Here is a 23,906-nt window from a genome sequence, read left to right as displayed (position 1 = left end):
GCAGCTGTCAGTCACTCAAAAAGTGTTACTCGCTAAGTAACAAAATTGAGATCAATGAAAGTATTTGATTGGTTGTTTCGTCACAGATCATCGCACAGCGATAAACCCCGCCCTCACTTGCACGAATACTGTCATTCAAAGAAACCGTGGTAAAAACGCCATCTTCTCGTGCACTGGCAACCTTGGTAAAGGGGAGATCGATCCCAATCTGTTCTTTTTCTCACTGAAGAAGGTAAACGTTCAAAAAATAATATTCAATCAGTTTGTCATGTTTTATGCTTAAAAGCAGTTTGCATTTTAGTCATATCTCGTCTGTCACACTGGCTTGTTGCCTGAAACTACTTATAAAGAACATTATGATCCATAATAATGATTCAGCAGAAATGGTGCTGTTCAATGGCAGAAGCAATTATATCACAAACGCCGCTTGAACCTATAAGTGATGTTGTGCACTGTGCAGGCTATAGCCACTCCACGCCTTATTCAAATTTCAAACCTCATTTTTTTAACAAAACAATTTTTGGAAGTGCTTGTACAGCACGAACCAATCAGAAGCTGCGTTGTTTGTGACGTTATTACATAAACGGAAGTTACAGGTAGAACAGAAAAAAAAACCAAACAGTTCTTATAGAAAGTAAATTTATTGAGCGTTGCGCTGTAGCCAGCGTGTCTTGCAAGGTTAGGGCTAGGGAATACATTTAGAAGACGTGGGTTCGATTCTTGCCCCTGTCATAACTCTTTTTTCTTCTGCAATTACCAAACAACGTTCAAAGCACTGATCAACTCTCTGGCTGAGTGCTAGAAGGGTCACAATCGGACGATAGCCACTTAAAGTGCCCCTGACAGGTTGGTCCCAAGTATAGTAACTTTTCTATGCTTAGCGAACGTTTTAATTTTAACCTCGAAGCTCGACTAATTAGGGAGAAATTTATACAAAACGACAGTTCCGCAGCGCCACCACAGGCGAAACTCCATATTTCACTGCTCTGGGACGACTTTGGTGGTGTTACGTCATACTGGGTGGGCGTCGTTAGCGACGGATGAAACAAATGCTTTTTAGATGTAATTGGTGGATCACAGTTTGGTCGGAGTTGGTACAAGCGGTTGCTTTTTTCAAAGATTTATTGTTTTTTGCAGTTTACTAAAACTGTACTGGATACGTTCCTACACAACCTAAAATATAGCCTACTTCAGGCCCGTAACTGCCGGGGGGGCTTGGGGGGGCAATGCCCCCCCAAGCTCAAAGTAAAAACTCTGCCAGGCAAGCTACATTTGGTTTTCCAATTCCAAATGAGTAGCCTACGGTAATCCCAGACCCAAGACTTTCTATATTTAATTTTTTTTGATTCTCATATGTCACTTTGTACAATTATCTTGCTTGTAATTTTGTAGTTGTTATGTAGGCTACTGGTGGCGTAATAGTTATAGGGTTATTCCAGACAGATCGCACGATAATGATTTTTAAATTTGGGTGAGTTTTTTGGCAAGGCATCTCAGGTAAAAGCAATTACAATGGAGTAAGATGCTGGTTTTGGAAATATTGTCCATGAATACCTCTTAAAAACAAATAAATCAACATTGGTATCAGCTTGGATAGCTGTTAGTGTTTTTTGGCGTTTACTGCAGAATATTACACCCCAAAGGGGATAAATTGGTTTGGTGGAGACCTGTACCAGACAAAGTCACGAGGGTCATTCCTGACAAAGTTGTGTGTTAAAAATATTGCATCCAGTGGGGTAGCCAGGGGGGGGGGTTGGGATTACAACCCCCCCCCCCCCTTTTGGCACGTGTGATGCTTTCAGTCTAAAAAGAAATGGCCCAATTTTAAGCAAAACTGCATTAAAAGAGCGAGTTTTGTCAATACCAAACATTCAAACATCTCAGCCAGGATTTAGCAACAAGAAAACATAGAGACTTAGCTTTATTTCCGAAAAATGCCGAAGAAAACATGATCTTATTCTTTTGCTATGCCACCGGACAGCACAATTTTACAGGAATATTCATACCCACATTTTTGTTGAAAATGCTCTCAGAATGCACCAAATTCAAAACAATTTTTCAAAATTTTTCTGGGGGAGGCCCCCCAGACCCCCCGCCGCTGGGCCGTCAAAACCCCCCCTTTACAAATTCCTGGCTACGCCACTGATTGCATCTATTCTATTCTGCAATCATTTTGGTTGGAATTATCCCAATCATTCGAAATTACTGCTATCTAGCACCTTGTGACTTCATAACATATGCCATGCCTTTGCCCGAAAAACCGCAAATTAGACTAATTGCAACTACAAATGTTATGTGCATAGCCTTTTACTTCGCAACAGCTTTTGAGCTCCCCCAAGCTAAAATGTATAATTACGGGCCTGGCCTACTTGAAGTGAAAAATGAAGAACACGTACGAATCATCATTCATATTTAATTCATCACTATTCATAAATAAATAAAAGTTCTCTCTCTCTCTCATAATGTGCCTTCAGTTGGCCATTGAAGTCCGGTGTAACGGCCATCTGGACTTTAAAATTGTTTCGGATTCGCCAAACAGTGCATGACGGCAGCACAATCCGATTGTTGCTTCGAGAGCATCACCTTGTAGTATCCACTCCAATAGCCTACATGCCTGTAAGCGACTAATTACCGATACTGCCTGCAAGGAAATAAAATCACTTCGTTTAGTGTGCATTCTTTAGCGTTAAGGGTATTTTTAGCCTAATGTAGCATCCTTCCTTACTCTTTTTATAGGTCTCCGTTTTCTCCTTTCGGTTTATTGCTTTTTCTCTATTTCTTCCTGCTCCTCATAGAAAAAGTCGTCAGAACTGCAGGATGTAAGTGTGCCTCAAAATCGGTCAAATTAGTACCGTAACACAGCTAGATGCGTCTTTCTTCAAAAGTTGTTTCGTCTGTGGCACTTCATGGCAACATACACATTCATTGGGCTGGGTCATAGACTCGCACTTGTGGCAAACGCACCACCTACAGTTCCCAGCACGCCACTCATTGCTGAGATTTGAGAATATCCAAATCGGGTTGGTGGTGTTAACAAAATTATCTTCAGTGAAGAGAACATATACATTACAACTAGTTTTGTATGGTCCATCCCACTTTCGAACACTTGAAGAAAACTTTGACTACTTTCATCTCAGCACCTTGTTTTGTTTGAAAGCATGAAAAGATAGCACACGTCTTTGTCACTGACTCTGTCACATAAACAGCAATTTCCAGGCATTACCTCAACCACAAATTAAGGGTACTGTCTGTGAGATACTGCTGTTACACTGCAAATGGCTATAGCCAGATTAGGACAAATAAAAAAATTATCCAAATTGTAGCCCTACAAGATTTAAGAAAAACTATGCAGTTTCAATTGAATTGAGATGCTGTTTGATAAAAATAAACTCAATCTATTTGATCTAAACCTTGATAGTAATAATAAGTTGACTTTTTCATTTCGGTAATTCTCATTTTGCACATGCTTTAAACCAATAGAGCTCCACACATTGACGTTTTGAAGCAGTCGTACCATATCTTACCAACTCACCACAGAAAAAGAATGTATCCTTCCCACCCATGGTGACGTCATAGCGGTGTTGCCGTTTTTATTTTCGCAATTGATTGAGTGTCAGATTCGCCGAAAGTGAACGAAAGTTTGTAAGCGTGTAACTTAGTAGCCTGTTGATATTTTTTACGATTTGCTGGCCAGGGAAGTTTGTTAGTGTCATCTCTTTGGTATCTTAGGTAAATTTAGCAAGTTTATTTTCCTGTCAGAGGCACTAAACCATGTTCTGACTCAGTGGCGTAGCCAGAAAAAAAAGTTTGGGAGGGGCCAAATATTTGATGAATTGAAGAGAACAACAAAGTGTTTGATTTAAGCCATCGCCACTTGATGTGCAGTGGAATATCCTGGTGGGTTGAGCAAGAGAAGCAATGAAAGTGGTGGGGGTTAAAGTGTGCCTAAGGCACGCGTTTTGTAGGGGGGTTCGGGGGCATGCACCCCCGGAAATTTTTTGAAAAATTGCACTCAAATAATGGATTATAGCGCTTTCTGGAAACAGTTTTAGGGTAATATTTGTATGAAGTTTATTAGCAGATAAACAGCTATTAACTTATTAAAGGTAGCTCTTACACACGAACGGGCAAAAACTGCAGCTAAAATTAGAGAACACCAAAAACTCAGCTACACAAAAACTCAAAAACTACACGAAAACCAAGAGAGTAAGCCATTCTGGAATTGCTTCCACAAATTAGTTCAAAGAAACGTAAATCGCGTAAAGTTTGCGCGATTTACGATTTGCAAAATTGATTGGTGCCTTTCTGTGTGTCTAAAACAAGTCCTGGGGGGTGTTAATAGCCAGATGTCTTGGAAAAAGTCATAAATTTCTGCAAATTTTATTACATTTTCAACAAAGGGCTCAACTTCGGAATCCAAACTAGGAAAATTTGGGGGGGGGGGGGGGCCATGGCCCCTTTCGCCCCCCCTCCCCTGGCCACGCCTATGTTCTGATTGATTCATGTCTTACATGCTCTTGCAAAAGTTGTGACATTAAAGTGGCTTAATTAATTATAACCTTGCTTATCCCAATTCTTGAAATTGGTCATTTTCTTCAGACATTGCATTAATGTAAAAAAGACCAATGTTTTTGTTAGAATTTTTACTTGCATGCAGCATAAAAAACGTTTTGTAGAAAGCCTCCAATACTGTAATTGACATAATCTGATTTAGTTGAACCGACGTAGGTAACTTGAATGAATAGGAAGATTCATAAGATAGCAGTGAAGGTGACTTTACTAAACAACCAACCTCCAATTGGCTAAAATGCTTCATAATTTTATTTTGTTGTTTCAGTTGCAGCCGAATGGAAGTTTAACCTCAAACGTTGTATCCCATTGTGATTTCACTGACAAGACAAGCCAAGAACGCGTTTCCTGTCGATAGTGAGTTGTCGGGTGTCAAACAGACTTCTTTCTTTTAGTGCAGAGGTTCTCAACCTTTTGAGATTCAAGGACCACTTAAAAAAATTGTTTCTCAGTCACGGACCACTACTTCCCTTCCTCCTCCCCTTGTACCGAATAAATGTCACTTATTGCTTGATAAGTCATAAACAGTAGGCCTAGTTGGTTTTAGAAAGATTGCTACATTTAGTGCGAGCCTTGAGCTTGCACATTTGAACATAGCATATTCAAACGAGGTGTAATACTTGAAAGACTCAATCGGAGTTCATCTTCGACTTCAAGACGAGAACAATAATTTGTTTTTATTGTAACCAGTGCAGAAAATCCACATTCACAAAGATACTGTAAGATGTCGCAAAAGGTAAAATTATTTTTAAAGCTTTCTAAGACAGTTGTGGATACTCATGTGAAGTTTGTATCCAAAATTTTATCAAGTTCACTCTCAGATGGATGCAACAGCAACATATTATTCAAAGTAGTGTCACTGGTCAGTTCACGGACTGGAAACCCATGAAAAACTTTGAATGTTCAAATCACCAAAGTAGAAGTTGAATTGATCCTACAGTGACTGAGTATGGTCAGAAATAAAATTCGTCAACAGTTGTTTATTGATTTCAGCATTTTCTGGTTTCTCAGTAAAGTCGTAGCCTTCAATTGATCAAATATGTCAAATTTACCTTGCAATAATCTTGTCTTCCAAAGATAAAGTTTTTTCTTAAAGTCAGACAGTTTATCACTGAACGTAATTAACTTTGTCTGCTTCCTTTGCAGCGATGAATTTAAGTTTATTCAGTTGTTCAAAAATGTCAGCCAAATAAGCCAGAACAGCAACCAAAAGCTATCGTTGAAATAAGCAACAAGCTTGGATTTTTTGTCCAAGAAACTCTCTCACAGCATCACGTAACTCAAACAGTCTGTTAAACACTTTTCCCCTTGATAAGCAGTGAACTTGAGTATGCATCAGTAGCTGTTCATGATCAAGATCCATACTCGAACATAATGAAGCAAAGAGACGACAATTTAGTGGATGAGCCTTGATAAAATTAACAACTTTTATGCAAAGGGTTAAAAAACAACGATTTCAGACTTTGCTCGTGGACCATCAGGCAAATGCCCGCGGACCACAGGTTGAGAACCGCTGTTTTAGTGGACTCTTTTTCATTGAATCGATAATCTGAACAAAATAACCTGTTTTTTACAAAATATAAGCCTTACTACCCTGCAATAAGTCCTCGTGTACTGTTAAAATCTTGTCGTCTGTGTTAAAATTTAAACTCTTTGTTCAGCACATTTCGGCAAAACGCCTGTTTCCTTTCAATTGCAACTGAAGAAGAAAGGGAAAGTGGAGACGCTTTAGTTGCGTTCTCCTTCACCATAAAGTAAGTGGAGTGTTTCGTCATCACTCTGACCTTAGTCGTTCTTTGAAGGTTGCAAATATTTGCCTTTGCAAATTGCTCACCCATAGCTGCAACAATTTATGCCTCAGAGCACTTATCGCAGGCATCATATCAAGGCCCCTCTGGTGTCATATCATGACATATGTGGTCTGCTCAAACAATTGATTGTAACAGATTTTCAGTTTGTTCTTCAATCTGGTTTAATCTTTTGTTCAACACTTTAATAAGATGATGGCTACCATAGAAGTTACACCGATATGGTAACCGAAACGCAACTTGCTTGCCCATTGCTGGTAGTCAAAATCATTTTACTTTTAGTTACTAACGATGCCATGCCAAATGTAAAAGTAATCTAACCAGGGGGAATAAGCCATACCAGCACGTTTATGAAAGCGAAAAGCTGGCAAAAATTTTCAAGGTTTAAAGCTAATTGTTTTAACGTAGCCTACATTACTAGCTGTGTGGGACGTTGCCTGCTGATAGACCACACAAACTCCTCAAACCAAACAGCAATGAAATATATGAAATGCAATGTAAGATGTTGTCATTGTGGGCTTACAATATAATAAATTATCATCAATTTAACTTTGTTTTTATCGCTTCCAGAAACCTCTCCGACTATGACTATGGCGCCTACATCTTGACGTTAAACATCATTCTGGAAGAAAGTGCCAGTGCCAACATAACATTAATATTGTCTTCAAACCCTCTCCCATCCTTGATGACCAAACTCGTAAAAATTTTATGATGATCAAGCGACATAGTGAGTTCGAAGATGGAGTTCCCAGCTCATGTTTACATCTCAGCTAGCAGAAGATGCCATTTTTACATCGTTTCAACATCCAGCGACGTTGACCCGATGTCCAAACGCAACGTTGCTGGCTGGGATTATCAAAATGGCAGGATAGCAAGAAATGTGATACACTGACAGCATTTTGAAACGTTGTTCAGAGATCAGCAAATGAAATGTAAAGGCATGTAGACCAAGGCTTTTCAAACTTTTTATGATGCAGCCCTATTTTAGAATTTTTTTTGTGTGACCCCTTTGGAAGTTTTAATTGCAAACTGCTCACTATAGATCCACTTTCAGCTTATTTGGCGAGCCTAAGATTATGATTTGCGACCCCATTTGGGTTTGTAACCCATAGTTTGGGAAACCCTAGTCTATAGGCTACCACAAACCACAAGTGACCACAGCGTAAATCTTGCGTTTAAGCTTTAACAAAGTGAATGTTTCAAACTTTCATCTACAATTTCAGCTAAGTGAGCCGCCATGTTTATTTTTTTATTAATGTCATTCGTAGAATCCATTATTGACGCGACGCAGCTCAGACGCAAGCAGGATCGTATCCTCAGTTATTAACATCCTTTGTTTAGATTGATGAGGCGTCTATTGGCAACGGGGCGGTGCTAGTATTTAGCATAGCTGGTCACGAAACTATTGTATTAATGATAAAGTCACTGGGTTTTTGAATATAGAAGTATCACACGATACTTTTTAATTAAAACTATTGTCTGTCATTTGATTAGTTTATTGCAAAAGAAGTTTGTTGCATGAGACAATGCAGGGCATGCTGCTGTTTGCGTTCTATGAGTAGTTTCAAACTTAAAATGGTTATTACTCAACTTAGTACATCAGTTTAAGTAGCGCTATTTAGTTATAACAGAAAGAGCTATGTACAGCAGGTGAGGGGCTATGACTGTGATCGGACAAGCAAGAAGCGATTGAACTGCTTTACTACTCTAGATCTTTTTGTTCATAATTGTGTGTTACTTCAACCAGAGATGCTTGAACTTTCAATAAAAGCATGTTTTTGTGTGTGACAGCGATATCCTTTCAAACAGCATTTCAAACTATTGTCCTTCGTATGACCTAAAGTTTGACACAAAATCCCACGTGGCTTTGCAGATCACACGTTCTGCTCAATGTGTTCTGTTGGTGGACATTTGAAATGAAAGTGATCTGGAATGGTAGAAAACTAAACACAAATAATAATAAGGCCTCTATGTTTGTGTTGCAATCAGAAATATGGTGATTACCTTCCACGACAAGTCGCTGGTACACCCACTACATCATGTCATGGTCTATCTTATTGAATACAACATCATTGTTTCTGCATTATACGTGAACGTTTGCAATAAGATATTTTCATTTGTGCTGATGTAATGTTTCACCACTTGGAGGATGGCCACTCCTCATCATTGTCGTTTAGCAGAACCATAGCATTCTCGTATGCCATGGCAGAACGCATTTGATTAAAATGCTTGTCACAAAACGTTAAGATTACTACAACAAAAAGGGATTTCCCTTAAAGCAAGCAACGTTGAACAAAAGTAAACTTTTCTCGTCCCATGTTTGCAGCCATAGTGTCGCTGTTGAAACTATTTGGCATATTATCATAAATGAAGACATGAAAGGTTGCAGCCCATGTGTAATGCTCTCATCTAAACCGCCTTTACGTTTACTGCGCAAGCATATTGAGTTGAGAAAACACGAAACAAGGTTAAAATGTCACAGCGTCTGACACTGACCAGGCTTGCCAGGAAAAGGTCACTATGCATAAGTTAAAGACAGGACATTACTCAACAGTATTTGCGGAAAAGAACCTCTTGAGATGGTAAATTTAACCAAAAAAGACGTTTGTTTAACGTAAATAAAGCATCAACTTTTGCTTGAACATGAACATCTATCGTGGTTGGCTGCATGAAAGAGCTTGGAACATGTACAACGTTCGACAGGGCGCTGGTTCGACCTTCATCAAAAGCAGGAGTCTATGGTGAGTCACCTAATGACATGAAGGTGCACACGAAAATTGGTTTCCTTGCCTTCCCGTGCGTCAACATTCGGGAGTAGCCTGGATACGATGGAAACTTAGCCTAACTGCAATCAAGCACTAACAGGCCGATGAGTCTGTGGAAATCTTCATAGAATGATTCATATTCACACGTTGTTCAACTGTTACTTTGTGAATTATCATGTTGTAAGTTGAAAAACTTCTACAATCTACATCTGCACTATTGGTGTTGTTTTGTTGGACGCCAAATAAACCAAAATAATTCGTTAATATAAACTAATTGTGCACCCATATTATGTGTGCTTGCTTTTGTGCAACAAATCAATATCTGTGTGTAAACGATTAAGAATTTATTTAATTTATCTGAGAACGAAAAAGTTCATTTGATGTTTTTCGGAAAAGCTTCTTGGCTATGGCAGAAAGATTGTTTTCTGTCCAGATAGTATAAACAATATGCCGATACTTTTCTTCCTGAGGAGTATATGGGCTGTGCAGTTTTTCAATCACAAGTTTTCTTTGGCTTTCACTAAAATCAATTTAAAATCAAGTACAAAAAAAACGAAAAAAATACAAAAAGCTTTCATGGTGGAGCTCCATAGCACTTTGTTCGTCTCGTTCGTTTCACTAATCCTTGAACCGCGTTAATTATTTATGTTGTGCAATAAATAATTGCAGAGCAGAAAGTGTGGGGCCAGCCCAGGTACTCTGGTCGAAGAAACTGCGCGCTTTTCATTCAACACGTTTTAAATGTCACAATATATCGATTGCGGATTATGATATCACAATGTGCAATTACCAGGTCAATAACTTTTGCTTTAGCGTACTACATTTCCAATAGAAGAATATTCCCTTTCATCCACTTTCAACCTTTTGTATCATGAGCGTAGTTTTTTACAAACAAAAGCAAATTCGATAATAAATGAAACGTGACTTTGTCACGTGAAAGTCAATGCTCCTCAACATCCAATTGATTTATGTTTCTGTTTTCATTTTGTGTCATTTTATTGATTCAGGGAAAAATTACGTTGCTTCACTTTATTTTTTCTACACGTTGAACGCTGCAATCCTGCAGATGGCCAATTGGCCATGTACATCATTGTATCAACCATGTGAGAGCTGTTCAAATCATTGTGTGATGCCACTGTCTTTACGCAGATCCAGTAGACTTTGATGAAAAAAAGTTTGTTCTTTTTATTTTATTCTAACTAAGCAAGACCATTCGACGGTTATTTGACTTTCGTGGTTGTGGAACATGTAAAAACTGCTGAGACCAGTGATGAGGAACAAAGTAGTAAAACATACGTTTACGGAAATGTTTATTGAATCAATTTGTCACAGATTGTTCTATTGAAATTGTGTTTTCGCTTTCAAAAGCGCGGGGGCGAATCCAAGAAATCGTTTTGTTCTGAAACACAAGATAGACCGAAAAAGATTTCAGCTGGATTGAATTTTTAAGAGAAGATTAAGATTCAATAAACCGTAAATTTGACAAAATCCCCTTCCTCTCAAATAAATGTCACAGCCAGTGACTTATGCTATCCAGTTAGGTTGAAATGCATCCAACGTACTCTCTGCTATTCATCTTACTGTACAAGAACTTTTTGGCGAAGGCATCCTTCATTACTTTGGCATTTTAGCAGTAGCTTAGCTAGTTGTGTACTTTGGTAATACATGTTCTTCCTTATTTGCAAATAATTTATTAAATTACAAAACATAGAAATGGACAAAAGTTTATGCAGTTTTGTTCTTACCAGTCATAATTATTGAAATCTGCAACTCTTTATCAGTAAAAGCATTTCTAGCTCACTAAAACCTGCAACCAGGCGGTACTAAGAACCATTTAAGAATTCCAATAACGTGATGAGATTTTAGAAGACTGACGTCATTGAAGATTACTTTGCACATGTTCTGCTTTTGTTTCAGCTTTACCTACTTTTCCTTTTGTTGTAAGTTAATAGAACAAGTGATGTTTGCAAGCAAGACTCTGTTAAGTGGAGTAGTTGCGATGTTGCTGTTAGCTCAACACGGATCATCTCAACTATCTGTGGTTGATAGTAAGTTGTTGTACGTTACAGCATGGTACTGCTATTCAAACTCAGCAATTTCAATACCACAAGACAAAGTATGGCTGTTTTCAATGTGGTGTTTGAGTTGTGGCGTTTTAAGTTTTCATGGTTCGAATTGACATCACACCCTTTAAACATTGCATGATTAAACAATTTACTTAACTTGATAGCCATTTCTATAGCTACTTTTATTCCTTAAGTGATTTTTAAAAACGTTTCCAATTTAATGTTTCAGTAAAAATTGCAGCCAAAATATAACTCAGGTCATACTTTGTCAATTTCAATAAAAATTTCATTTGTTTCGCCACAGATCAAATAACTAACTGCGAGAACGTCACATTCCCCTCCAATTACGTCACAACGTACGCTGGGTGGCCGTTTCAGATAAGCTGCAACTGGTTTTTGGATCAGGAAGAGTCTCGATTGAACGATCTCTATTACCAGTTCAATGAAGTATATGAATGGGACTCAGATCATGAGCTGTTGGTGAGTTTTTGGGATGGTCTTTCTGGGTCAGGGGCAAAACGATTCAACAAAATGTTTGCTCAGGCAAAGGCAGCATTGTAAAAGGATATATGCAATATGAACGTCTTTATGTGATGACATTATAAACTATACATAGTAACTTGTGTTGTATACATTGGAAACATAAGTTAATGTTTCCTTTTTTTCTTTGTTGCATTGCACATGGAATCATCTAACGCAGAGCTGGACAAACTTTTCAGATCATGAGCAAAATAAGTTTAAAATTTGACCAGTGGTCCTGTTAAACCATGAATTGCACGCTCGCTGCCGATCTCTTAGATATAACTGCCCCTGCTTTGTTTGGTTAGTTGAGTGCAATGGTCTTTGCAATAGTCTGGTGAAAAGTATCAACTATAGAAATGGGCCGGATCTGACCTGCATCCCTGCTCTAAAGACTAGTGAGACTTTGTTAGCGGCTATGATGAGAAGTAAACTGTAGAAGCGTAACAATCGATGATTTCTATTTCAGTGTCACATATGGAGTGAGAATGGCACTTTGCTTTTCAACGCTTCTGTGACATACGACTCTTTAGAATACGAGAATAGAGTTGGTCTGCACTTGGACGATTTGGAATACAATTCCTCACTAAAGTTCATGATGACTATGCAGGTGAGCAGACTTCATTTGAAGAAGGTTAAAATTATTAAAATAAAAACAGGCTTGTGATGTTTTGTAAAAATACATCCACACCCTTTAAGTATTGTTAACATGATGCATATTAATTAACTGCAGATGCCTCCCCAGACAGTAAATCAGCCGTTTCTTACACTGATTTAATGCCTGCAGACGTTGAATCAATGTAAAAACGGCTGGTTTGCTGTCTAGGTTTTCGTTTTTTTACGGTTGATATCATGCATATTGCATATGGTTTGATCATATTGGCATAAAGTGCTACTAGTTGCGTGCAACTCGTCAGGCTTTTAAATTAAAGACATCATAACAATTGCAATATTGTGTGGATTGTGTGGTGACAGTTTGAAAGATTTTATACCAGAAGATAACTTTGATCATATTATTTGTACGTGAAAGGTTCCTCATTTGAGCAAATGCCTTTTCTCTGAAGTCCAACTCCATATCATCCCTTTCGAGCAACTTACTTGCCAGGAGGTCATACAAAATCAATCCAGGCCTACGTTTCATGACATCACGAGAGACGTTAAAATCTATGACTGCAGTGGTGAGCAGCACATAAGCAATAAGATTATTTCCAGTGCAAAGTAACCCTTGACTTGGCTTGAAAAGGAGTTTCAATTTATTTTGTACCTTCCATTATACGCGAATGCCACGAACAAAATTTCTTAATTTTGTCAAACGGCCAAACTTACTAGCGTCATATACAAAAACTTCAAAACTGTTAAGTATTTTTATTTTATTTTCAAATCGAAATGCCAAGAGTTCACTAAAAGGTTGAGTAAGTTAAAAAGATATAAGACAAAATGTAATGACAACAAAAAACGTTGTATGTGGATTCCGTTTTGCTGAAAATGTTTAAAATGAAATTACTTCAAAATTTCCAAGTAGTTTATACTATAGTTGCACAGCGATACGAGTTACTGCTTCTGCAAGAAAGGAGCCAGTATTTTTTAAAAAGTTTTTATTTCGAGGTGTTTCTGATTTGTCACAATACCAAACTTTATGTGATAGTTCGACCACTCGGCATGAAACAACTCAGCATGCGACAACTCAGCAAGTGCATTTCAGCTACTGCCAAGTCAGCAAATGAGATTTACATGCTCACGTCGGACTTGCTTGGTCATCGCTTGCCAAATTCATTTTACTGACTGTGACATGTCAAGTTTCGGCTTGCTCAGATGTTATTTGCTCAGTTTCATCATTCACCAACTTCAGCCACTTGCTGAAATGTTGCTAACTCAGTTGTCACTTGCTCAGTTGTCGCTTGCTCAGTTCACAACTGCTGACTTTTAAGAGACTCGTGCAATGACTTACAGTAGCTAGATGGTGACTTAATAGATTCAAATTTAAACGTCGATTTCAAAATAAAAGGACAACATCTTAGAAGTATTTTCAGATTCTTGATAAGGGCTTAAGTTAAGCTGAAAATGTTCGACTGTTAAAAGTATTTGTAAATGTGTGGAATGCACCGTATTATTATATTACCCTCAACTTTGTTGTATTGTTGTGCCTTGCCTGCCTGTGGTGCGAAAAGCAAATTCTCTCACGAAACTACATCTGAATGAAGTAGTTCTTATATTGTCTCACTTGATTCCAAGCATTGACTGCCTCTTGCATGAAAAGTTTCCAAGTTTCTCTGTTGTTTGCTGTGTGTATTAAGTGTATGTTGGTGTTAATTTTGTCGGTTTGTTGGTTTTTAAGAAGAGAAAAAAAAAATAGTTACTTCATTTTGATTTTATCTGGCAGAGAATATCCACACTTATCCAAAAATTTTACAAAGCCAGAAAGGACTGTACAGATGGGAAAGGAATTGCTCGAACCTTCCTAAAGATGTTTCAAAGAACGATAAGAACCAGGTAAGCGATGTGTCTTAATAACATGATACGCTCTTCTGGCGTAAACTACGCCAAAGTAGCACAAGGTGTCTCGGATGATAATCACGTGAAACGCTTTGTGGGTTTCCACCAGAAGGTCATGGCGGCCATGTCAGTGAACTAAATGCCTGGTGAACTGACTCATTCAATTTTATATAATGTGTGGCATCTATGATCTGTATTCTTCAAATGTTAGAAACTGTTTGGATTGTTTTTGGAAGAGTCACTCTGGTGGCATCAAAGATAAACGATTATCCTCAACGTCAAGTACAAATGCTTACTGGTGTCTAGTAATCATTTGCTTTATTTCAGCTCATCATTCCATCCGTCTCGTTTGATCATGCCGGCTTTTACACCTGCTCTGTGACGTATAAAGGAATGACTCGCTACATTGTGACGAAACCAATCTGCGTGATTCGTATGTTTTACAGTTATTTTGTTACATTTGTAAAAGCAAAGTTTTACTGCTGAAGATCACAAAGTTGAATTTGGATATGTTACTCTATTGCGGCGTTTCGTAGACGATGCGCCATGGAAGGTGCGCCGCATGGAAATTAAAAATAATGCAATTATAAGGACTATGTAAAACAAATGCAAGAAATTCAAGAGAAATACCGGTACACATAAAAAACTTTCCGCGCCCACCACTCGGTGTGCCACCACATTTTCAGAAGTCTACAGGTGCGGCATAAGATAAAGAAAGTTATGACACGATGATAGGATACTGTTGTGTCATGTGTAGTGTACAGTGTTGTAAAGTGCACAACTGCACATACACGCAGCTGTCAGTCACTCTAAAAGTGCTATTCGCGAAGTAACAAAACTGAAATCAATGAAAGTATTTGATTGGTTGTTTCGTCACAGATCATCGCACAGCGATAAACCCCGCCCTCACTTGCACAAACACTGTCATTCAAAGAAACCGTGGTAAAAACGCCACCTTCTCGTGCACTGGCAACCTTGGTAAAGGGGAGATCGATTCCACTCTGTTCTTTTTCTCACTGAAGAAGGTAAACGTTCACAAAATATTATTCAATCAGTTTTTAGTCATGTTTTGTGCTTAAAAAAAAAAACGATTTGCATTTTAGTCATATCTCGTCTGTCACACTGGCTTGTTGCGTGAAACTACTTATAAAGAACATTTTGATCCATAAGAATGATCCAGCAGAAATGGTGCTGTTCAATGGCAGAAGCAATTATAACACAAACGCCGCTTGAAATGATTGTTATGCTTCACAAATGTAAACTACGTTTCACTTACTTCAGTTGATTGTTGCCTAAAAATTACACAGGTCTGCAATACAAAAAATATTTTTGTTTGGTTTGAACTTCAAGAACGGATTTAGGAGAGGTGTGATGCTGAATCCGAATCTGAACTAAGATTTCTTCTGTCACATCAGATTTTTGATATATGACAACAAGTTGTTACTTTTTTCCAAAAGTGAAAGATTTGGTGTTGCATTTACCACCAATTCATGCAGCGTCTAGGGAAACGTTCGTGATTGACAGGCCAAAATAGCATAAACAGGGTTACCGGACAAGCATTGACATAAGATGCTCAGTTGTACGTAATCTCAAAAACATTACCTGAGGCCAAATTCTGCATTCTAGAATGACTTTAAATCAGTTTTCAAACTTTATACGGCAAAACCGTGTTAATCAGTGTCATAGCATCATTATCAGGCAACGTTTAGTGAAACAAACGTTGATGAGATCAAGCACACTTGCAGCAATATGGGAAAACAGTTTCTGATGATTGACATTTGTATCGTTTCTGTAGCAGAAAGCAAACATTAATGGGAAGTATATATTGTTTGTAAACAGGAAGGCGTGCACATTCATGGTGCCATGTTAGCAGCACACACCTTGTCACCTGCACAATTTTTCATTTTTACATTTATTCAACGTCTGCAAACGTTGAATCAATGTACAAATAATGAATTTTGTCGTCAAGGTTGTCACCTGCAATACAAGCATCATCTTATATCAACCGGTGGCTATAGGGTTGCTGAGGTCATTCATGTCCTTGTTTGGGTGCTTCTCCGCATCATCGACGACTGCATGATCACAGCTGCTAACCTTCGTAATCGGCAACAGGGTTTTGAACAAAAATAAACAGCAAATTATGGTAATCCCAACATTTAAAATTTATTTCAATGCTGATGAAGTTGGTGTGCGACACAATGCTCTGACATTTGAAAAGGTTGCTCTTCCATCTTGTTTAGACGAACGTAGTTAGTTTGCTGAATTTTTGTCTACACAAAACTTATCATATACCATGCAATCGGACATGCGTTGAAATATTTATCCAAGCCGCATGTTTGCTACCGCTACATTATGCAGGCCTGCACTCGAGACATTGTGCAGGAAGTATGTGATACTTTATCAGCTAATTGCAGCTTTTCAATTGGCAACAATGATAAACTGGGAGTTATCTTGGGTAGCCACTTTAACAAAACAACTTCTGTAAGCGCTTGTGAAGCACGAACCAATTAGAAGCTGCGTTGTTTGTGACGTGATTCCGTAAGTGGAAGTTATTGGTAAAACATAAAAAAAACGCAAACACCTATTATAGAAAGTAAATTAAGTGAACGCTCCGCCGTAGCCAGCGTGGTCTAATTGGGTTAGGGCTAAGGAATACATTTCGATGACGTGGGTTCGATTCCTGCCCCTGTCAAAACTCTTTTTTTCTTTTGTAATTACCAAACAACGTTCAAAGCACTGATCAACTCTCTGGTGGCTGAGTGCTAGGAGGGTCCTAATTGGACGGTAGCCACTTAAACGTAGCTTCTGATTGGTTCATGTTTTATAAGCTCTTACAAAAGTTGTTACGTTATTAGTTACGCAGTTACGCTATTGTAACCTTGCTCATCCCGATTCTTGAAATTGGTCATTTTCTTCAGACATTGCATCAGTGTAAAAAAGACCAATGTTTTTAGTTAGAATTTTCACTTGCATGCAGCATAAAAAACGTTTTGTAGAAAGCCTCGAATGCTGTAATTGACATAATCTGATTTAGTTGAACCGACGTAGGTGATATTTTAGATAAGTTGAATGAATAGGAAGATTCGTAAGATAGCAGTGAAGGTGACTTTACTAAACAACCAACCTTCAATTGACTAAGAATGCTTTATAATTTTATTTTGTTGTTTCAGTTGCAGCCGAATGGAAGTTTAACCTCAAACGTTGTATCCCATTGTGATTTCACTGACAAGACAAGCCAAGAACGCGTTTCTTGTCGATAGTGAGTTTTCGGAGGTCAAACAGACTTCTTTATTTTAGTGGATTCTTTTTCATTGAATCGATAACCCTAACAAAATAACCTGTTTTTACAGAATATAAGCCTTACTACCCTGCAATAAGTCCTCGAGTACTGTTACATTCATTCAAACCTTGTCGTCCGTGTTAAAATTTAAACTTTTTTTTAGCACGTTTCGGCAAAACGCCTGTTTCCTTTCCATTGCAACTGAAGAAGAAAGGGAAAATGGAGAAGCTTTGGTTGCGTTCTCCTTCACCATAAAGTAAGTGAAAAATGTTCAAAATCACGGACTTACAAACAAAAGGTGTTGAAAACAGCTTTTGCTGCCTCAAAGAACGTATCGCAGGCTTCATATCAAGGCCCTTCTGGTGTCATATCATGACATATGTGGTCTGCTAAAACAATTGATTATTTATTAATAGACTTGCGGTTTGTTTTCAATCTGGTTTGATCTTTATTTTAACACTTTGATAAGATGATGGCTGCCATAGAAGTTACACCGATATGGTAACCGAAACGCAACTTGCTTGTCTATTGCTGGTAGTTAAAATAGTGTATATTTTTACTTTTGATTATTCACGATTCCATGGCAAATGTAAAAGTAGTCTAATCAGGGAGAATAAGCCATGCTAGCACGTTTATGAAAACGAAAAGCTGGCAAAGTTTTTTCAGATTTAAATCTAATTGGTTTAACGTAGCCTACATTACTAGCTGTGTGGGACGTTGCCTGCTGATAGACCACACAAACTCCTCAAACCAAACAGCAATGAAATATATGAAAGTTGTCATTGTGGGTTTACAATGTAATTGCAATATAATAAATTATAATCAGTTTAACTTTGTTTTTACTGCTTCCAGAAACCTCACCAACTATGACTATGGCACCTACATCTTGACGTTAAACATCATTCTGGAAGAGAGTGTCAGTGCCAACGTAACATTAATATTGTCTTCTAACCCACTCCCGTCCTTGATGGCCACCGCAACGATTGCCGGAATAGGAGTGGGAGCTCTCTGCTTCTTCCTCATCTTTGTTTTGATCATAATCTACAACTTACTGGCCATACGAGTATATCTGAAGCGTTACTATGGAAGTTATTTGCCTGGTAAATAAAATGTTTTTTGATCATTACAACCTTTCGACTATAACGCTAGATCGCTTTTCATGCTTCAATTTTTTGTCGATTTTGTTTTTTCGTGAACTATATTTCTTATTTGATAATCTTCATTGGATTGTTGTGTTTCAACTGTTTTGCAACATTTCTAGGAAACTAAAGACATTCCCTATGAAGTTTAAGCTTTATCAATAACATTTTAAAACGAATCTTCGTTATTAAACTTTTCATCAAATCTTCTTATAATTTTACTGATGATCCGATAGGATGCGTAGTGTGATAAAATATTTGAAACAAAGTAGGCAGTATCGCACTAAATCAGAAAAATCAATTTATTTCTAGGGCTTTCGCCACGCACGTGTGGCTTTTTTAGTATAGTTTTATTCAAATAGTTTTTAATTTTCTATTTGAATAAAACTATACTGAAGAAGCTACACGACACGTGTGTGGCGAAAGTTCTATAAATAAATTGATTTTTCTGATTTAGTGTTATACTGTCTACTTTGTTTCATTAATAACAACAGCTTTCAAAGGATTGCGTAACTAAGCCTTGAGAGTGCCTAACGGTGCTCTAGGCTTGTACTTGGAAGCATGAAGCGCGTGCATGGTTGTGTTGCGCAGTGACACGCTTGAAAACGTCATCAGACAAATGTCATCAACCTGCTGACTTTTCCGCAGACGACAAAAAGTATGGAGCATTTTTGTGTTACAACTTCTCACAAGAAATCGATTCTTTCGCTCAAGAAGATGTTAGAAAAGCGATGTGGACTGTGCGTCACTCACTGGAGACAATGGGCTACAAAGTGTATGACGAACGAAGAGAAGGGTTTTCTTTCGAAAGTATGAGAAAAAATTGATCAAAAAACTAATCTTAGTTTAAATAGGTTATGTAATGTTAACCGGATTATGGTTTGAACTGAATTATGCAGAATCTTGTCATTGATAACAAAAAACGATCAGTTATTTAAGCAAATATTTTAGTAATTATCTTTTGTATAATTATTCTATTTATCTTACAGGCCGTGCTGAAAACATCCGGCTTTCAATTGCGAGAAGTCATAGAGTGGTGATTCTATTAAGTTTGGAATTCATTAAAGATGGATGGAGCATGTTGGCTTTACAAGCGGTGAGAAATACTTTCGTCCATTGCCATGGCATTAAATTGTTTGATAGATGCATCAAATAAACGTTTCTTGATGTAAACTTGTTTGATGATAAGTTAGTGCATTTTAACTGTTTTCAATGTGAAATTTTCTAATAGAATCATCATTCTATTTGAATAAGGCCCTAATGATGCTCTACTACAGCAGTAGAGCGAAATGCCTATGCCATAAATAAGGCTCTGCTGATTCTCCATCCATTTTTAATAAAAAATACTGAACTCTTGATATATTCTGTTGACACCTTCTGTGAAAGATCTAAATCCACCATTTTGTTCTAAAACATTATATTTAACATCTATTTTGCCCTCTCACTGCAGCCTATGTATTGCTTGCCATCTGCCTAGCTTGCATATATCGAGTTTCATTGAAATGTACTCCACACGGTTTTGAAATCGTTTTGTTTGACAGGGATTTGATGAAATGATAAAATCTGGCTCGAAATTAATCTTGATTCTTCTTCCTGGTATAAAAGAATACATCAAGCAGCATCAGAAAGACGATGAAGTATGTCTAATGATCCAGACAGCTATCAAGGTATGCAGCATATACATAAGATAAAACAATATGGCACAACAAGCCATGAGAAAGATAATGTAAAAGTATGCTGCAAGTTGTTCTGTTTTTGTGCGAAGGTCACATTATGGTCAGCGTGTAAATTGTAAAATCTATTTACTTAATGTTAAGCCATGGTATTCGAAGTATCCATAATCCATATACATAAAATTTGTAAAAGTGATAGTTTTTACAAAGTGACTCGATTTTACAACTTGACTCGAAAACCTCCCAGGTCACTTTGCAGCCCCGTTGTGTCATCCACACATTTTACAAGACAGTTCATTTTATTTGGATGGATGATGATATACTTTATGGATGATAATTATGACACTACAAAGTGCTAAACAATGCGTGAGATCAACTCTTACGTTTTCATTGGAATTTATGTTTACTCTGTTGATGGAACAAGTGTTTCATTGTTGTTGTATTTCCAGACGTTTAATATAAAATAAACAATAATAATTGTAGCGATAGCCAACCAAGTGAGAAAACCATTTACCTCTTGTTACTTACTGATTCAGTGTATGAAATCAACGCAATATATAGTAAGAAAGAAACGCAAAGCAATCAACTAAGGAACGTGGTACAGAACGCTCAATTGATTACACGCGCAGTGCGGTGGTAATCAATTCCAGCGTCTGTACCAGAAAACGCTGAATGTTATTATGTAGTGAGGCAGGTCACAAGTTACATAAAATCAACGTAAATAAAATGACGACTATAACAATTGTTTTGCAGCTTAACTACGCCATTCCGTGGTCAAGTAAAAAAAGCTTCAACAAGAAACATTTCAATCTCAGAATAGAAGACGCGATGCCGAAGCTCAAGTCACAAAAGATGTCGCGTATGATCTCGACGTCATCAAACGGTGACGTGTCTTTGAGTGATTTCGTCGAATTTGACATCCACAATTTCCAACGTTGCTTCAGCAATGAAACTGACATCACAGACATCGATGTCCCGAGTAAGTTGCTCTGTGAGACACATCCATAGTTGTTCAGAAATACTACGAATCGCACAAAAATCGAGATTAGAAATCTTTTTGTCTTTACTTTTCAATTTTCTTTTTTACTACTGCAGTTTTTAAAAGTTAAGCAGTGTTTGATCAAGATACTTCGAAATGACACAGTCTCTACTAACGCGGCTTATTTTAAACTGTGAATGACTTTTCCTGTAGAATAACAGTAGCAGCAGCCCTATTTGCAGAGGCTGACAACTTTCCGTTTGTCTTTGTGCAGTAACAATGCAATGGCTTTCTGCAGGAACCCATTGTGATGTATTGAAGAGCATCGACGAGCATCACATCGATCCATCGAATGCGGTTGTATGAAGGATGCTCCACAAAGGTCCGCTTGCTCCGAAGGATCGTGACAATCCGGGATGGGCAACGATCACAAAGAATGACTATGATGTAAACAACATTGGCCTTGGTGCTTTGTTGGAGGATTGTTGGTCTCCAAGATTGGTTAGGAAATAAAAGACAGTGCAGCGATCGCTTATATCTGAATAGCTAATGATCGCTAAAACGCTTCAACTGAAAAAGCAATTTATCCCCACAGTTGACTGAATGGTGTTTATTATATCACTGATGTGTAATGAAACACTTTTTGTTGCATCATAAGCGGTTTGTGTTGTAGTTTTATGTTAGTCAACTTGACCAATCACCTCTGAAAACATTTTATTTGTTTCGACTGCTCCCAGCTTTTGCAAAATTTTATTTACGCAATTGGTGAAACGTCTTCATGAGCATGTTTTGCTTATGCAGTGAAAGCTATTTCGTGATAATTTCTCCCGTTTTGTCGCCTACCTTTAGTTTGGTTGTTATTGAACTTATTCTTTTGTTGAGATATGAACAAACGAAATCAAGCTACAGTAGGCCTACGTCATTTTCTTATGTCAAACGACAAAAGGAAACAACGTTTCGGCTGTAGCCTACATCTTGAGTTTGATTCACAGACTGAAATATTTACATTGTTCTGTTTTCGTTTTCTGTAATAATAAGTTTCATGTTGCTTTGTTTCTTTTTTATAGTGGCATGTTGCCAAGCTACGACATCTTCAATTAGCTTGTCGTGTTTATTTCCGCTCACTTTGCTCTTTGCTCAACTTTTTGGATATTTTGCATTTCCAGCCAATCACCAGAATTTTGCATGATACCTCACCCCTCCCCCTGTAGGTTTCCCTTTTGTTAGGACAAGAATATCTCGTTTCTCTGGGTGGGCCAATCATCTCCTTTACAAATACAGCGCAAATATTGATTACAAAGTCTAGAAAGAGGTATTTTACTTAAATAAATGGCCAGAATTTAAATCCAACTGACTCTTGAAGACTATCCGATAGAATTTACATATTTATATTAAACCTCTGCTTCGATAAAGAACTTAGCCCAAAATAATTTCCACTTAAGATTTTCCTTTATCTGAAAAAGTTTTGCGTGACGTAACAAAATCATACAATTGTTTCGATGTTGATAGCGAGTGTTACCAAGCCCGCAAGCGAGTGCCTAAACGCATCTGCTGAGTTGTTAAATCGAAATCTGATTGGAGGATTTAAAGGTTTAAAAAATTAAACAAAACTTCCATTCCCATACTTGTGGATCTTCTTTTGACCTATTCTTGATGATGAAAGATTTCATACATTGCTTTACTTTGACCCAATGTCTTCAAATGTACCGTTTTGCCAAAAGAAACTCTTCACTTCCGGCTGGCAATTCAACTTCCAGCTGTTTGGGAATCTCAATGCTTAAGCCCAGCCGAAGATTTAAATTAAGTGGATGGGAAAGCAAGGAAGCCAATCTTCGTGACCACTTTCAGGCATGTCTTTAAGTGTCTTGTTATAGACGCTTGCTCTTGAGCGGTGTCGAACCAGCGCTCGTTTGAACGTCGCATCAAGGTTCTTATTTCTCGACTATGCAGATGACAAATTATAAAATTGTAAATTGAGAGAACTATTAATAAACTCGATCACGCAATGACTTTTCATGTGATGCTTTCTCACGAAGCTTTCCTGTTGGGTGCATTCCTGCTCCACAGAACATAATGGGTTTGTCAACTGAGTTGGGAAGGGGACACCTTTACGATAACGTTCAATAATAATAGAAGTTCACATAAGGCTTATTTGTAAAGTTTATACTTCTTTGCAAGACTGGCAAGGGGCGTTTAAAGTTTCTGTATGTAGCTGAAATAGTGTTCTTTTGTTTGTTTATTTCTTGTTTAGTGTTATTGTTTTGATATCGCATAAATGAAGAATGCATCCATCTGTTCAAGGTGGATTTATTTTTTACTAATTTTTTTAAATTAGTTTTGAAAAAATAAAAACAAACCAAACAAATTTATAACAAGTTATCCTTTGTTTGTTCAGATCGAATTTATTTTGCGATATGGAATCGTCTGGTGGAAAATATGTTTCGACTATTTCTCCAGAGTCCGAGTAATGATTGTTTCCAATTGTCTTCAGTTATTTTCAAATTGCATCTCATAAAACTGCTCTAATAGTTTCATATTGTTTTGTGAAGACCTCAAAATATGACGTGTTTTTTTTTTGTTCACCCACTGCTTCTGTCATAATACATTTTATTGAT

At 37.6% G+C, this 23,906-nt stretch overlaps 1 protein-coding gene across 2 annotated transcripts in view; it reads left to right on the top strand.

Annotated features, from left to right (window-relative positions):
- LOC145770215 (uncharacterized) overlaps positions 1-23,906 on the top strand; it is a 32,337-nt gene extending 8,431 nt beyond the window's left edge. The window contains exons 1-15 of one of the 2 annotated variants that reach the window (XM_082581806.1): positions 11,064-11,190; positions 11,513-11,688; positions 12,197-12,337; positions 12,758-12,905; positions 14,108-14,217; positions 14,548-14,653; positions 15,100-15,245; positions 17,391-17,479; positions 17,664-17,756; positions 18,353-18,600; positions 19,288-19,449; positions 19,629-19,735; positions 20,181-20,306; positions 21,066-21,291; positions 21,590-23,906. In XM_082581806.1, coding sequence (XP_082437932.1) covers positions 11,103-11,190; positions 11,513-11,688; positions 12,197-12,337; positions 12,758-12,905; positions 14,108-14,217; positions 14,548-14,653; positions 15,100-15,245; positions 17,391-17,479; positions 17,664-17,756; positions 18,353-18,600; positions 19,288-19,449; positions 19,629-19,735; positions 20,181-20,306; positions 21,066-21,291; positions 21,590-21,657 — 2,034 coding nt within the window. In that variant the 5' untranslated portion in view covers positions 11,064-11,102 and the 3' untranslated portion in view covers positions 21,658-23,906. Of the gene's footprint in view, positions 1-11,063; positions 11,191-11,512; positions 11,689-12,196; positions 12,338-12,757; positions 12,906-14,107; positions 14,218-14,547; positions 14,654-15,099; positions 15,246-17,390; positions 17,480-17,663; positions 17,757-18,352; positions 18,601-19,287; positions 19,450-19,628; positions 19,736-20,180; positions 20,307-21,065; positions 21,292-21,589 lie in introns of those variants that run through there. The other variant, XM_082581807.1, reaches the window with a different exon arrangement.

Source organism: Aplidium turbinatum, chromosome 5 (genome assembly GCF_918807975.1).
Source record: "Aplidium turbinatum chromosome 5, kaAplTurb1.1, whole genome shotgun sequence".
NCBI lineage: Eukaryota > Metazoa > Chordata > Ascidiacea > Aplousobranchia > Polyclinidae > Aplidium > Aplidium turbinatum.
This window is presented reverse-complemented; position numbering and strand designations above follow the sequence as displayed.